The 13961-nt window shown below is 42.2% G+C and overlaps 1 protein-coding gene across 2 annotated transcripts; it reads right to left on the bottom strand.

Annotated features, from left to right (window-relative positions):
* Window positions 1–5327: 5327 nt before the first annotated feature.
* LOC117719372 (olfactory receptor 13A1-like) lies at window positions 5328–10298 on the bottom strand. Of its 2 annotated transcripts, none has more exons than XM_076912844.1 (2): window positions 10096–10298; window positions 5328–8629 (listed from the first exon to the last, which is right to left on the bottom strand). In XM_076912844.1, exon 2 carries the CDS (start codon window positions 8566–8568, stop codon window positions 7651–7653), a length of 918 nt encoding a protein of 305 aa, XP_076768959.1. In that variant the 5' UTR covers window positions 8569–8629; window positions 10096–10298; the 3' UTR covers window positions 5328–7650. The 2 variants fall into 2 exon arrangements, with proteins under 2 accessions (XP_076768959.1, XP_076768965.1); XM_076912850.1 differs by lacking the exon at window positions 10096–10298 and adding an exon at window positions 9507–10087.
* Between the last annotated feature and the right edge of the window lie 3663 nt (window positions 10299–13961).

Here is a 13961-nt window from a genome sequence, read left to right as displayed (position 1 = left end):
TAACTTGGGACACTATGAAAAGACCAATTCTATGAACAATAAGAATAGAGGAAAAAGAAGAAAACCCACTTAAAAAACACAGAAAATATTTTCAACAAAATCATTGACAAAAAAAAATTTCCAATCTAATGAAGAAGGTGCTTATCAAGGTACAAGGTATAAGAAGCATACAGAACACCAAATAGAATGGAGCAGGAAAGGGAATTCCCCACGACACATAATAGTTAAAACCTTAAATGTACAAAGCAAAGAAAGACTATTAAAAGCTGTGAAGAAAAAAGATCAAGTGATATATAAAGACAGACCTATTAAAATAACACCTGACTTCTCAATGAAGACTCTAAAAAATCACTGGACGGTTGTTCTACAAACTCTGTGAGCCCACAGATGCCATCCCACACTACTATACCCAGCAAAACTTTCAATCACAATAAATGGAGAAGGAAAGGCATTCCATAATAAAACTGAATTTAAGTACCAATCCATCTCTACAGAATGTATTAGTAAGAAAACTTTAGTGTAAAAAAGTTAACCATACTCAAGAAAATTCAAGAAACAAATTATCCCATACCAGCAAATCAAGGTAGGGGTTGCTAACATCATACCAGCAAGAAACAAGAAACAGGTCACACACACACACACACACACACACACACACACACACACACACACACACACACAGAGTAACATATTGTATTACAAAAAAGGATTTACCCATTTGCTGTAACAAAGAAACACACATTATTAAGGATAGATATCATGTCATAGTAAAAGGATGAAAAAAAGATATTTCAAGAAAATGGACCAAAGAAGCAAGCCAGAGAAGCAAGCCAGACTTCAAACCAAAACTAATCAGAAGAGATAGGGAAGAACACTACATACCCATCAAATGAAAAGCCCACCAACAGGATATTGCAATTCTAAACATTTATGCACCAAAACCAAGAGCACCCAACTTCATCAAGGTAACACTACTACAGCTAAAATCACATATTGGCCTTCACACAGTGATAGTTGGTAGTTAAAATACCTCATTCTCACCAAAAGAGTGGTCATCCAAACAAAGACTAAAAAAAAAGGGGTGGGGGGAGAAATGTTGTGGCTAAATGATATAATCAATCAAATGGACCTAGAAGATATTTACCAACATTTCACCCAAACAAGAAAAATAATAATACATTCTTCTCAGCAGCTCATGGAACTTTCTCCAAAACTGACCTCATATTTAGACACAAAGCAAGCCTCAGTAGATACAGGGAAACTGAGGTAACAGCTGACTTCCATGGATTAAAACAGGATGTCAAAACTGGTGCAATAGTGGCACAGAAGTTGTAGGTAAACCAACTGCTATCCGATTGTATTTAAAGCTCATTCTATGAGATAGAACCCATGCCTAAGTCTTCTAAGACAGCCAAAAGCCTGAGACTAAACAGGCCATGTGCCTAGAGAAAACCAAACACTATTCTGCTAAAACAGTGGTTCTCAGTCTGTGGGTCAGGAACTCTACAAGGATCACAGTTCAGATATAGCATATCAGATATTCATATTGCAATTCTTAACAGTAGCAAAATTACAGTTATGAAATAGCAGGAAATTAATATGATTGGTGTCACCACAACATGAGAATTTGTATTAAACAGTCACAGGATTAGGAAGGTTGAGAACCACTATGCTAAAACATAGCATTAAAATGATTCTTGAGGACATTTTGCTATATCCACAGATCAATGTTTTATTCAGCCAGAATCAAAGCCACTTCCTATTGCAGGAGAGAGAAACCAATAGAGGACCAAAACCGGACAATGAGCAGAGAGCAAGAGACCTTGGAATACTCAGTTCTAAGTGGAATGTCTTCATCAAATCCCTGTCCCGAGGGCTCAGGGAACAATACTGAAAAGGTGAAACGATTATAAAAACCTCTGAGAATGGAAGACAAAAGGAAAACAGTTCCTTCCAGACACAACAGGACTAATGCACATATAAACTTACAACAACTGTGGTAGCATCACAGCCTACACAAGGCCTGCACAGATGCAGGTCCCACAGATGGGGTCCCAGAACTGAAAAGGGAAGTCAACATGAGCTCCCATCACTAACCCGAAAGCTATCTCCAATTGACAACTGTTTGCAAATGAAAATTAGTTCCTCCAAGAGGGTTTCAATGGTCATACAAACTACAATTAAGAGAGACCCCATGGGCAAGAGTAAACAATGTGCCTCCAAAAGCAAACTCAATGACATTTATTGGAGTTAGTTTTTCTCACGATGCTTTGTTTGGGCATTTGGGGTATTTTTGTTTGTTTCTTTTAGCCTTAATATCTTTTGCATCTCTGCTGTAGTTTCTGATTTTGTGTTTTTATGGGTTTTGTGTACATGTGAGTGTGTGTCTCTATATGTGTATCTTTTCTTTGGTTTGTGTGTGTGTGTGTGTGTGTGTGTGTGTGTGTGTGTGTGTGTGTGCCTGCTTATCTGTTTGCCTTTATTCTGTTTGCCAGAGCCAGCAGGTCAATCACAGTAGGAACTATTACTGGGGAAGTGAAGATGATTATAGGAAAGGCAGAAAGAAGATACAAGAGACAAGGATGGGAAGGCTGATGGTCAATACCATGCCAATGAGCAAGTTACTTTCTCAGTGTCTTTTAAAGGTAAGCAACACAAAGCATAACCAATTTCAGGAAGATACACAGTGATCACATATCCTTACATGGCAAGTTTATGGTGCACAGTATCTATATTTGACTAATGTCATTTTCTTCAGGCTTGGACAGTCTCTCAAGGATGTATGTGTGAGCAGGGGAACCTGTAAGGTTATAACGCACATCTTAATTAAAAACAAAGACAGATGTTAGCAGACTAATTCATGATTAATCATAAGCAAGAAGTCAAAGTTAACTCTGAAAGTGCTCTCCGCACTGGTTTGTCTGATTTTTATTGGCCTATTAGTTTTCTAAGGAAAGGGAAGAAGAAGGCATGGAGTTGGATGGTGGGGAGGTGAGAAACATCTGAGAGGATATGAGGGAGGGGAAACCTTGATCACCATATACTCTATGAAAAACATGTCTCTCTGAACCTAAATCTATAGAAGGAAAGGTTCAGGGTAGAAAAATGGAAAATATATTAAGTATTTGTGGTTGTCAAAATGATGTGGTGCAGACCGTAAGGATAAATAATCTCTAATGAGAGAAACACATGCACTCCTTGTATTTCTGACAGCAGTGCAAGTTTCAAAGTGATCAGGTATGAAAACCAAACTTTGAAATAATGACCTGTTATCTTTTCTCAGATTTTTGCAATTGGGTACAGTTCAAATTGATATTGCGCTCTACCCAGACACTGGTGACTGAGTTCCTGCTACAGGGATTCTCAGAGCTCCCCACCCTGTCACGTCTCCTGACCAACTATTTCTTATTCTTGTACACTGTGGCACTCAAGGGAACTGCTGTTTTACACAACTCAAACATGAGGCTTCATAGACACTTGTTCGCTTTTCTTTGTGATCTGGCCTCCATGAACGTTGTCTGCATCTCCTCTGTGCTGCCCAAGATGCTGGGACCAGCAAGACCATACCAATTGGTTATCCAGTGCCAAAAGACAATCTTGAAAACATATATACAAGTGGCATTATACAGACTGAACAGGATGTGTGTGTGTGTGCATGTGTGTGTTGTAATAACAATTAATAGAAAAAGAGGCCATTAATTTGAAGGAGAGTAATGGGGGTCTGGTCTGTGATAGAGTTTAGGGGAGGAAAGGAAAGGAAGAAATGTAATTATATGTAATCCTAAAAAGAAAACAAATAGGGTATGTAACTAAATTGTAAATTCTCAAATAAAGAAATACAAATGGCCAAGATATTCAAACATCCCAGGTATCTATAAATTGGCCAATAAATAGTAAAGATGTGGTAAATATACACAATAAAATATTATTAAACTAGAAATAAAAATAAAATTATGATATTTTCAAGAAAAAAGATTGGCTGGCAATAATAATTTTAGTTAAGGTGATAAAGACCAAGAAATATGACTACCACATATTCCTTCTCATATGTGGATGTCAGAGGGGTGTGTGTGTGTGTGTATGTGTGTGTGTGTGTGTGTGTGTGTGTGTATTGTTAAATTGGAATGCTCAAAAAAGTCAGGGAACCAATTAGAGGCCATGAAAATGATCTCATGTAAAGGGGGATAAGAATGAAGATAATATGAAGGGGGAAGGGAAATAATGGAAGAGGAAGCTTAAACAGGATGGGACATGAGAAGACCAAATAGAAGAGGGAGTATGGGGTGAAATGGAAATTTCTGGTTTCGATGGAGACTCAGCTATGTCATGTGATGTTTTTTCTGGAAACTGCCTTATGAGAAGATATTTTGCTGAAGCAGACATGTGAGAGGATGTTGTGCTGAGAATAGATGTATAGTGTTTTTCTGGAAGCTGCCTGGTGAAAGAGCATGTGATGTTTTGCTGGAGCAGATGCTTGAGAGGACATGTGATATTTGGAAAGACTATAAGTATAACCCAACACTCTTGCATTGGTTCACCTTGCAAATCTTTGCTGTTGTTCATTAGGCTTCACTGAGGCTGATCTTCACTGAGGATGCTCTTGCATTGGTTCACCTTGCTTTCTCCAGTGAACTTCGCTTGTCATGACTTTGTACAGAAAAACACACCAAAGTACATCTGGTGTTATTCTGGCTGCTTCTTGCCACCTCTACAGACACAGTCAATTGGCTGAGTCTCATTGGTTTTTCTGGATTATGTTTGGTGTTTGCCAAGTAAATTGGACTGCCACTGCTGACTTGTGTTTGGTATTTTGCTAATGAACTGGACTGCTGACAACAAACATTGGAATCTCCACAAAGAACTATTTCTAAACAGGTTCACAACCCCCATTTCCTATTAACCTTTCTATTTCCCTGCCTCTGATGGGTGGTGAGTTAGATGGGAGGTTGAAGCATTAAAGAACCATAATTAAAATAAGTTTTAAAAAATCTAAGCCTACAATGAGGAGGGATATGTAACAATAAAGATATTTGAAAAGCCATATGTAAACTAACTACTTCAGAAATATCCTAAAATATAGACATATACACACAACAAAGGTGCTCAAATGGAGTTACTCTATAATAGAGAGACAATGCTTTTCCCAGATACCATAGCTTTTCAAATAAAAAAGCCCAGTGCCAGACATAAATACCCTCTTTTTGTGTTATTGGTCAATGGTGTCCCATAAATTCCCATACCATAGGATATTGTTATTGATCTTGTTTATCATCCAGAACTTGGTGGCCCCTATTACCAAAAATATAATATACTTGAGTCATTGGGCATGAAGAAATCAATATGTATTGACCTAGAAACTTTATCCTTACTGGGTAGCTTTTATGATGCTAAAAGGTTATATGACACTGTTAGAGAAGAAAAGCAACCAAAGGGTTTACCTAGCTGTGAACCCTGTGATCTACAATAATGAATGTACAGACAAGATATCCACTGGTAAAAAAAAAAAATGGCATGAATGTTATAGGAGTAACCAACCACTTTAGGATTGGATTTAAGACCCACTCCACAAGATGAAAGTCATAGCTGACACTGTCAACTGGACCAAAACCCCGTCTTGGAAGAAAATTTAATATTATTATTGTACTAAATATACACAGTAATAAGCTGCCCCCAAGTTCTTAGTTTTATGTGCATAGATTAGAACATACTTCAACTCTCATCAGAGAAGCATCTTTTTGTAGGTGATATAGAGGCTGCTAAAGAAGAAAATCAATATCTTTGCTCCTGTGACACATGTGAACCACAGCAAGTAACAGCATAATAAGGTGTTCTTAAGGATACAACAGTAGCACTTATATCTCTGCCATAACTAACAGCTGTCTAATTGGACTAAAGGACCAGTCAGTAGGACAGAATGCCTGGTACTATAAATTTAACCAACTACATCTGGTTAGACAGGTCACAGGCATAGAGCAGAACCTACTAATGCTACTTTCCCAAACCAATATGATCTCTTACTGTAGTCATCCTATTCTTATATACACAGATAGGTGTCACTCTCATTCCTCATCGGGGAAGATTTTTTTGCAGCAGATAGAGACCAATAATAAAGCCACAACTTGTCAAAATACAGAAATCAACTGACTGTAAGTTGCTAGCCCTAATGTATTTGTCTACAACACAACCTTCATATTTAAGTCTCAAGGAACATCAGAGAAGGACTGGCAAAACTATGACCCAGAGGACCAAGATGTCTGCTGCAACATTGTGTCTTTAACATAAGTTGAGGAAGCTGTATCCATGAAACTTCAATAATATGATCACTTAAACAGACTTGAACAATTGCAACTCCAGTTGGCGTGCTAACGTGGATGGTGGAAATCTGAGTAGCTATAGACAATTAATGACTACAGACAAAGAGAATCAGTCTTACCCATGGACTAGCCCCCTAACTGGTCATCTAGTGCCAAGTGGTCAACTCTAAATGCATATAAATATGAATAACTCTAAATGGATTTAGCAGGTTTTATTTGCATATTTATTTGTATATATGTAAAGGCAGCACTAGTAAAGAAAAAGAAGCCATGGAAATGAAAGGTCATAGGAAGGGTTGAAAGGAAGAAGGGGCATGATGAAAATACTATGCACATATATAAAATTAAAAATAATTTTAAAAGCAATATTTAGTTAATTCAACCAATATTGAAAGGAGACAAAAAAAAACAAAAAACAAAAACAAAAACAAACCAACCCAACCGTAGTTTAGCCCATGACCTTAAGACAGCCAGAGCAGAAGTGTGGATTTGGATGGGTCATTGAAGGTTTTTGAATGTTCCAAGAAGTGAAGAGCTCCTGGAGGACAGCAGCCGTGTTCCCTCTCACAGTTCCCTTTCTGGCTACATCCTCTGAAACAACATGCCCCAAGCACACAGCACCCCTGCTGCATTACCTCACAGTGGAAATTGTAATGCCCTGGCACCAAGAACACTCAAGCATCTAGTAAACTTCTGCTGATGCCCTGCTGGCTGAGAGCCAGTTTTGTCGGGGAAGCTGCTTCAAAGCATTGATAGTTCATACTGGACAGCATGGAAGGCAAAGGCAGGCCTTATCACACACTGCCACAGCATGCCCACAGCATGCCCACAGTATGCCCACAGCATGGCAAGCATCTTCCCCAAAAATCTCTTTCAGAGATATACTAAAAAGTGAAAGGAAATAAAAAAAAAATCAGATATTTCACTTGTGATAATACCAATTATTCTAAACTCCCAGAATTCATTATAACCTCAGGTCCCCTACCTACATGCCAGCCACAATCAAGGCTGAGTAACCTTTATAGGTAAAAAGAGAACACAGGCACAAGGCAGTGTCTACCCAGAGCTCATGACTCCTGTGACTGCTGTAAGCAGAGAAGGCTAGCATGTTTGGGAGAAGTCATTTAACCACTGAGATCCACAACCTCCTAGATACTCCATGATCTGCAAGGTATCAAGTGCTTCTTCAGGGCTTCTCCTCCCTGAAGGGAAGCAGTTGAACACTTGTCCCTTGTGGTTCAAGAAAATGTGTCCTCAGGAAAGGAACAGAGATCTCTGCCAAACTTGTGATGCCCCCAATTCCAGCAAGGCTGAAGACAGTGATGCTGGCACAGGCTCAGGAGCAAGACAGAAGTCTCTGGAGTGCAACTTTGACATCCTTGTTCCTCAGAGTGTAGATGAGGGGGTTCAAGGTGGGTGCCACCGAGGTGTAGATGATGGACACCACCTTGTCCTTGTTCAGTGAGTAGCTGGATGAAGGGCGAATGTAAGTGTAGATGACAGTGGAGTAGTACATGCTGACCACAATGAGGTGTGCAGAGCAGGTGGAAAAGGCCCGTTGCTTGCCCTCAGCTGAGCGTATCTTCAGGATGCTGGCCACAATGAAGCCATAGGAGAGGATGATCACAGAGAAATTCCCTACAGCCAGGAACACATCCGCAGCAAAGGCCATGGCCTCATTCAATTGTGTTGGAGCACAGGAAAGCTTCAACAGCGGGGGAATCTCACAGAAGAAGTGTTCTATCACATTGGAGCTGCAGAATGGTAGTCGCAGCATCAGGCCTGTGTGCACACTGGTGTTAGTCAGGCTGATGGTCCAGACAAGGCCAGCCAGGAATGCACACACCCTGGGGCCCATCCAAGCACTGTAGTGCAGGGGACAGCAGATGGCCACAAAGCGGTCATAGGCCATAGCTGAGAAAAGCAGAAGCTCTGCCCCTAGGGACCATGTGAAGAAGAAGAGCTGAGCCATGCAGCCCCCATAAGAGATGGTCCTTCCCCCTACCATGGTGTCCAGTAGCTTGGGTAGAATGGTGGAGGTGCAGAGGATGTCCACCATGGCCAAGTTGACCAGAAAGAAGTACATGGGGGTATGCAGGGCTGGGCTGGCACTGATTGTCACCGTAATGAGCAGGTTTCCTGAGATTGCAGCCATGTATAGGCAGAGGAAGCTGAGGAGAAGTGGTATCCAAAGGTGAGGCATTTCTGAGAATCCCAAGATGAGGAACTCAGTGACCAGTGTCCTATTCATCATAAAGCTGGAGAGGCCTCAGGATCCAGGGGCAGTGGGTTTTCTGTGACAGCTCTGATAGTATCTAAAGATGAAAGACATGGTCTAGTTCCAATTTGTACTAACTACTCAGATGAGGCGAAACCCACCCAGAGCCTAAATCTCAGTATTTCATGGGATGAGAATAGAAATCTGTGCCAGCCAAGGCTGAGGGCAACATTCTAGATTCTAGGAGACTAATGTGGCCACTCATAAACCTTAGAGATTCAGGACCTTTCTCCATTGGGAATGTTCTCTCCACAGATTTAAGGGCATATGGAGCAGAAGCAGGAATGTTCTGTGGGGTGGAAATCAGTCTGTCCTGGTAACATGGGAGAGGTGTGGTTACCTTGTATTCAAGAACTCTCAGACAATGGGTGGGAACAGAGAAGGAATAAGGAATATGACAAAATATCTCTCTCCTGGCCATGTAAGATAAGAAAATGTTCCTCATCTGGCCATGTAAAACACCAGCCAGGTTTTCCCCAGGGCAGGGCAGGGGTGACTGGTGCACTCATACAAACCATGGTTATCCATGTGTATGTCACTAGGGCTGGAGATCAAAGGCTTTAAAGTAGGGCACTGAAGAAGGGCACTACCCGGGACTGAGCCATGTCTCACCCCTATATCCTGACAGTCACATGTTGTCTCAGAGCTAAAACTCTACAGCTGAGTGCAAAAGCTTTAAACAGAGTGTGCCAACTTCCAAGCAAGAGTACGAGTAGACTGTGAAGCCTCTCATATAAACTATTGTTTAAATTTAGAAAGCACTGGAGCACAGAGTTTACATTTGCAAATAGTTCACTAGATTATATTCATTTTAAAGATTATCATCATTATTATTTTCACGTACCTATATACAGCCATCATTTTATATCAAACAATTTCCTTGTTTGGGCTTAGACTTTAACTCTCATACCTACCTCAGGCAATGTCTGGAAGGTAGATACAGTTCTCTGAATATTACAAGGCTGTGTCACATAGGTGTGGTTAGAAGATGCCAGACCCCATTCCCTGTGGAATGAGCTCCCTGACAGAAGAGATGCTATACATCTCAACATGAGATCTGAGAAAGGGTACAAGGAAAGAAAGAAGGGGTGGGAAAAGAAAGTAAATTAGAGAGAGACATAAGCATGGAGAGAGAAAGTTGGCGAGGCAAAGATGAGGAGAGACAGAAATAGATTTTCTCTGTCACACACACAAAGCTGTGGAGGAAAAAGGGAAGGGCAGATATAGAGACAGATATAAAGATAGAGTTGGAGGAATACATAGAGGTGCTAACAAAGCAAGGAAAAATAAACACACAAAACAAACGAGAGTGAGAGAGAAAGAGAGGCAGAGACAGAGATACAGGTAGGCTCTAAAAGGGCATGATGATATGATGTGTCCAAGTAGTTCATTTTTTTCAGTTGCTTTCAGAACTGTCTTGAAAATGACAGCTTAAATGACCTCATAACCCACACTTATTATCAAAACATGGTCATTAATATTCAAATGCAACATGAAACTCACATGGTAAGCCTACAGCAAGAATCTTCCCAGGCGTCCTCTCCAGAAATTTTCTTCTCAGCATCACACACACACACACACATACACACACACACACACACACACACACACACACACACACACACACACACATCAATTTTCATTAGAACCAGATTACATTGAAAGCATTTAAAGAGTGTGTCGACATCTCTAAGTGCAAAGTAAATATTAGGATGCTGGTGTGAGGACCAGGGGCCCTGCATCCTTTATTATAGAAGAGACAAGTGCTCACAGGGAGGAACCAGTCCCTGAAGGACCAATTAGGCAGAACCACACTGGATTTATCAGCAGGACTGGCAGAGGAGATGGCCAAGCCTCTTTTCAGACAACACAACACACACTTGTAGGACTGGTGACCCAAGAGCAGCTTGTCTGTCCTGCTACCCAGGGTCTGGCTGTCTACCAATATCACCGGTGGCAGCAGAGGGTAGAGGGAGCACTCAGGCAGATCAGGGATGATGTTTGTGGCTTGAGCCAATTAACTCCCCAAAACACAATCTTTCAATCTCAAAGAGCCCCTCGTTCCAGATAGAAACACTTGAGAGGCCAACGTCAGAGCACTTTCCCCAGCCCTCTCTGCTGCCCTCTGGCACAGTCACTGGTCACAATGCAGTTTCATCTCCTCTAAGTGGATAATGTCCTCGGGCTGTGCAGTTGTCAGAGTTCTGCTCCTTCATGTCCACTTTCCTCACCCAGTGAGCAAGAGCAAACTTCGCCTAAGCACGAACATCCCATCCCAGACCTGAAGTGACCCTCCCTTAGCAAACGGTGCTAGGCTAGTGCAGGTCTGGGTCCGGAAGCTGCTCTCTCCCCAGAAGGGTCACATGACCGATGTGGCCTTCAAGGGCAGGAACCATTTTATGTTGGAACATGGCTAGGTGATTCTTCTATAGTCAGGGCAAACTACAGGCCTTGTCTGACACCTGGGCCCTGGCCAGGGCACCTCTCCAGGCTGGGCCTGGACTTTGACATAAACTCTCCTTGCCTCAGTAATCAGGTTCATGCCTTAATTGTCTTCCTGGACTCAGAAGCTCAATCACATCTCACTGAACTGCTTACAGGAATAAGGACTGGTGTATTAGTCCACCATCTTCCTCCAGCCCTTCCCTGCTCCTGTCTACTCCACATTCTCCACACAACCAACAATCGCTGACATGTAGACATTGAATCCTGTGCCCCAGTGCACATGATTCCAGCCTGTGGTCCAGCCATCTATGTGGTTAATCACAATTTTCTGGTCACAGCCATGGGCAGGTTCCAATCTGGGAACAGTGCTGGGATTGCCTCCCTAGGATCCTCCCTACCCTACAAACGAGCATGAGGCATGGCCAGCACAGTGTGGGACAGGCTGCATTAGTGGTTCAAGAGCTTTAGCCATTCCTTCCAAATGCTCAGCTTCCTCCTATATCTGTGATCAAGAGTAGACCTTCAACTCCCAATACCATATCACTGAGACAAAGATGCAATATCAGATCTAGTCACTTCACAAGCATCTGTAAGCTGGTAGTAAAACCCCAGTGCATAAGCCCATGGGAAAGTTTTTTTATTCAAGTCATAGCCTTGTCTTTCTCTGTCCATTCTATTTAGAGGACATCAGACAGGCACTGACCTTTCATGGCATGGCAATATTAAGGAGAGAAAAGACATGAGATGAAGTGTTCTGAGTTAGCCTTAATCAATGTGAGGAGACGACTCAGAAATCAGCCTGCCCTATTCTCCTCAGCTCTCTGGGCCTGGGGTGCACTGTCCTGGAGTGGCTGCAGATGCTTTCAAATCCACAGCGCAAATAAAGCCAGGTACAGTGAAAAATGAAGTCTACCTCTAGGTGGAGCCATGCCCTTGTCACCTCCCTTGAGTGTTAAGACAAGTTGGGCAAGAGGTGGCTCCAGCTGTATATGTAGGAGAGGTTGGCCTTGTTGGGCATAGGTGGGAGAGGAAGTCCTTGGTTCCATGAAAGCTGGGTTCCCCAGTGTGGAAGAATTTGAAAGTGGGGAGGAGGGAGTGGGTAGGTGGGTGGGGGCACATCCTTATAGAAGCAGGAGGAAGGGGTGGGATAGGGGGTTTCTGGGTGGGAGGGAAATGGGAAAAGGGGATAATTGACTGGGAGAGGATGTAGGGAAGGGGAAGTAGAGAGAATTGGGGGGAGTGTCACCCTTAGAAATGTGGGTTAATCTTAAGATAAAATACTTTTCCTATCTAGAATTCTCTCCTCTTACAAAGTCCATGGAAGCTGCCATGAGGCTTCAGCTCTTCTGAGTCCTGGCTAGGAGTGACAGGACTATGTTTTTTTCTTTCAGATGCTGGACAGAGCATAAGTATGACTCTGAGTTCCCTAACTGTCAGGCAGGCTCTCTTTCTCTCTCTCTCTCTCTCTCTCTCTCTCTCTCTCTCTCTCTCTCTCTCTCTCTCCTCTGCACCCCTAGCTCTCTGCTGTCATGTGACAGACCCTCCTCAGGCTGATTTTTATACATGGATCCCCCCTTCTTTTTTTCATTCTTTTCTTCCAAGGCAGTTGCAAAGTGTACAGCTTGCTTACCCTGGATTTTTCTTTTTTAATTCCCTAACACTTTAGGCCTTCTTACTTTTTTCTAACGCAATTCCTCCAGCCATGTGGCTGGCCTCCATAGGTGTTTATTTGCTTATTTGGTTGGATGTTTTATTTCAGACAGGATGACCCCAATCCCACCTTCCCATCTCCGGTCTCCTCCTCTGGGAAGCTGCAAGCTCACCTGAACCCAAGTCTTTCTTTTCATCTGTAACAAGTTGCCCTTGCACTTTCATGTGAGTTGTTTCTTAAGTTAATGCATTAATAAGACTTAGAACCCAAGAAGAAACCCCAACTTTCCCTATATAATATGATGGCTCCACTCAGACTCCCCGTGATTTCCAGTATCACTTCTTTCCTGACCTTTAATGATTTACTCAGCAGAGAAAATGAGTCCATTCCTGTACCCCAGAAGGCATCAAGCCTTTCATACACTTTAGAACCCGAACTTTAGTTTAGTAACACTCCCAAAATTCACAATATCCTCTTCTTAAACATTTTATTTATCTAGAATATACTTTGCTTCTTGAATGCAATCCTCACCTAACCCAATGAGATGGTAAAGGCCATTGCTTAGCCTCTGAATCCCATCACAATTGCTGTAGTTGGAGATGCCATGTGAGAGAAAGCAATATGGCCTCCTCTTGTACAGCTTGACACATCTATTGCCACCCTGAAGCACAGTGGCTTCAATGGCCCATAGGAGAGCTTGGTCTACAGCAATGGCAATGAACTGAGCAAAGTGATAGAGCATGGAGCTAGATCTGGGGTGATGGTAATGCGGTTGTTGTCATGCTCCATTGGAAAAGGTCACAGGGTGCTCTCCTGGGAATCCAATCACCAGTCTTTCCTGTCTATCTATACAAATCTTAGAGATGCTAAGGTGTACAGATGCCAAAATTAGCTAGATGTGGGACTTTTGATTAATGCAGCTGCCCATAAAACCATTTATTCACCACGCTTGTCTTGACAGAATCTTTCTTTGGTCTGTCAATCCCTTGAGTATTTGGAGTAAGTAGATGATGCTTTAACAGTCCCTTCTGTTATGACATGTCTCCTGTAGCATATATTCAGTCCGGTCTACTGTCATAGTGCCCTCAATGCTTTCAAACTTGTCTGGTCTCAGATGCTAAAAGATCAGGCCTGATTAGTACTCAACATGGGAGAACATATATACTGAACAACACCTTTGGAATCAAGGAACTGCTTCCCTTAAGATTGTTACACTTCAGGAAGACACCCAGAGGCCCAGCCACTGTATGGCCCACCCACAGTGGGAGCCACT

This window comes from Arvicanthis niloticus, chromosome 1 (assembly GCF_011762505.2).
Source record: "Arvicanthis niloticus isolate mArvNil1 chromosome 1, mArvNil1.pat.X, whole genome shotgun sequence".
NCBI classification, from domain to species: Eukaryota; Metazoa; Chordata; class Mammalia; order Rodentia; family Muridae; genus Arvicanthis; species Arvicanthis niloticus.
The sequence above is the reverse complement of the archived record's forward strand: the minus strand, read 5'-3'. Positions and strand labels throughout refer to the sequence as shown.

Coding starts and splice junctions, on each gene's coding strand:
- LOC117719372 (XM_076912844.1), bottom strand. CDS start 8,568: ATGATGAATAGGACACTGGTCACTGAGTTCCTCATCTTGGGATTCTCA.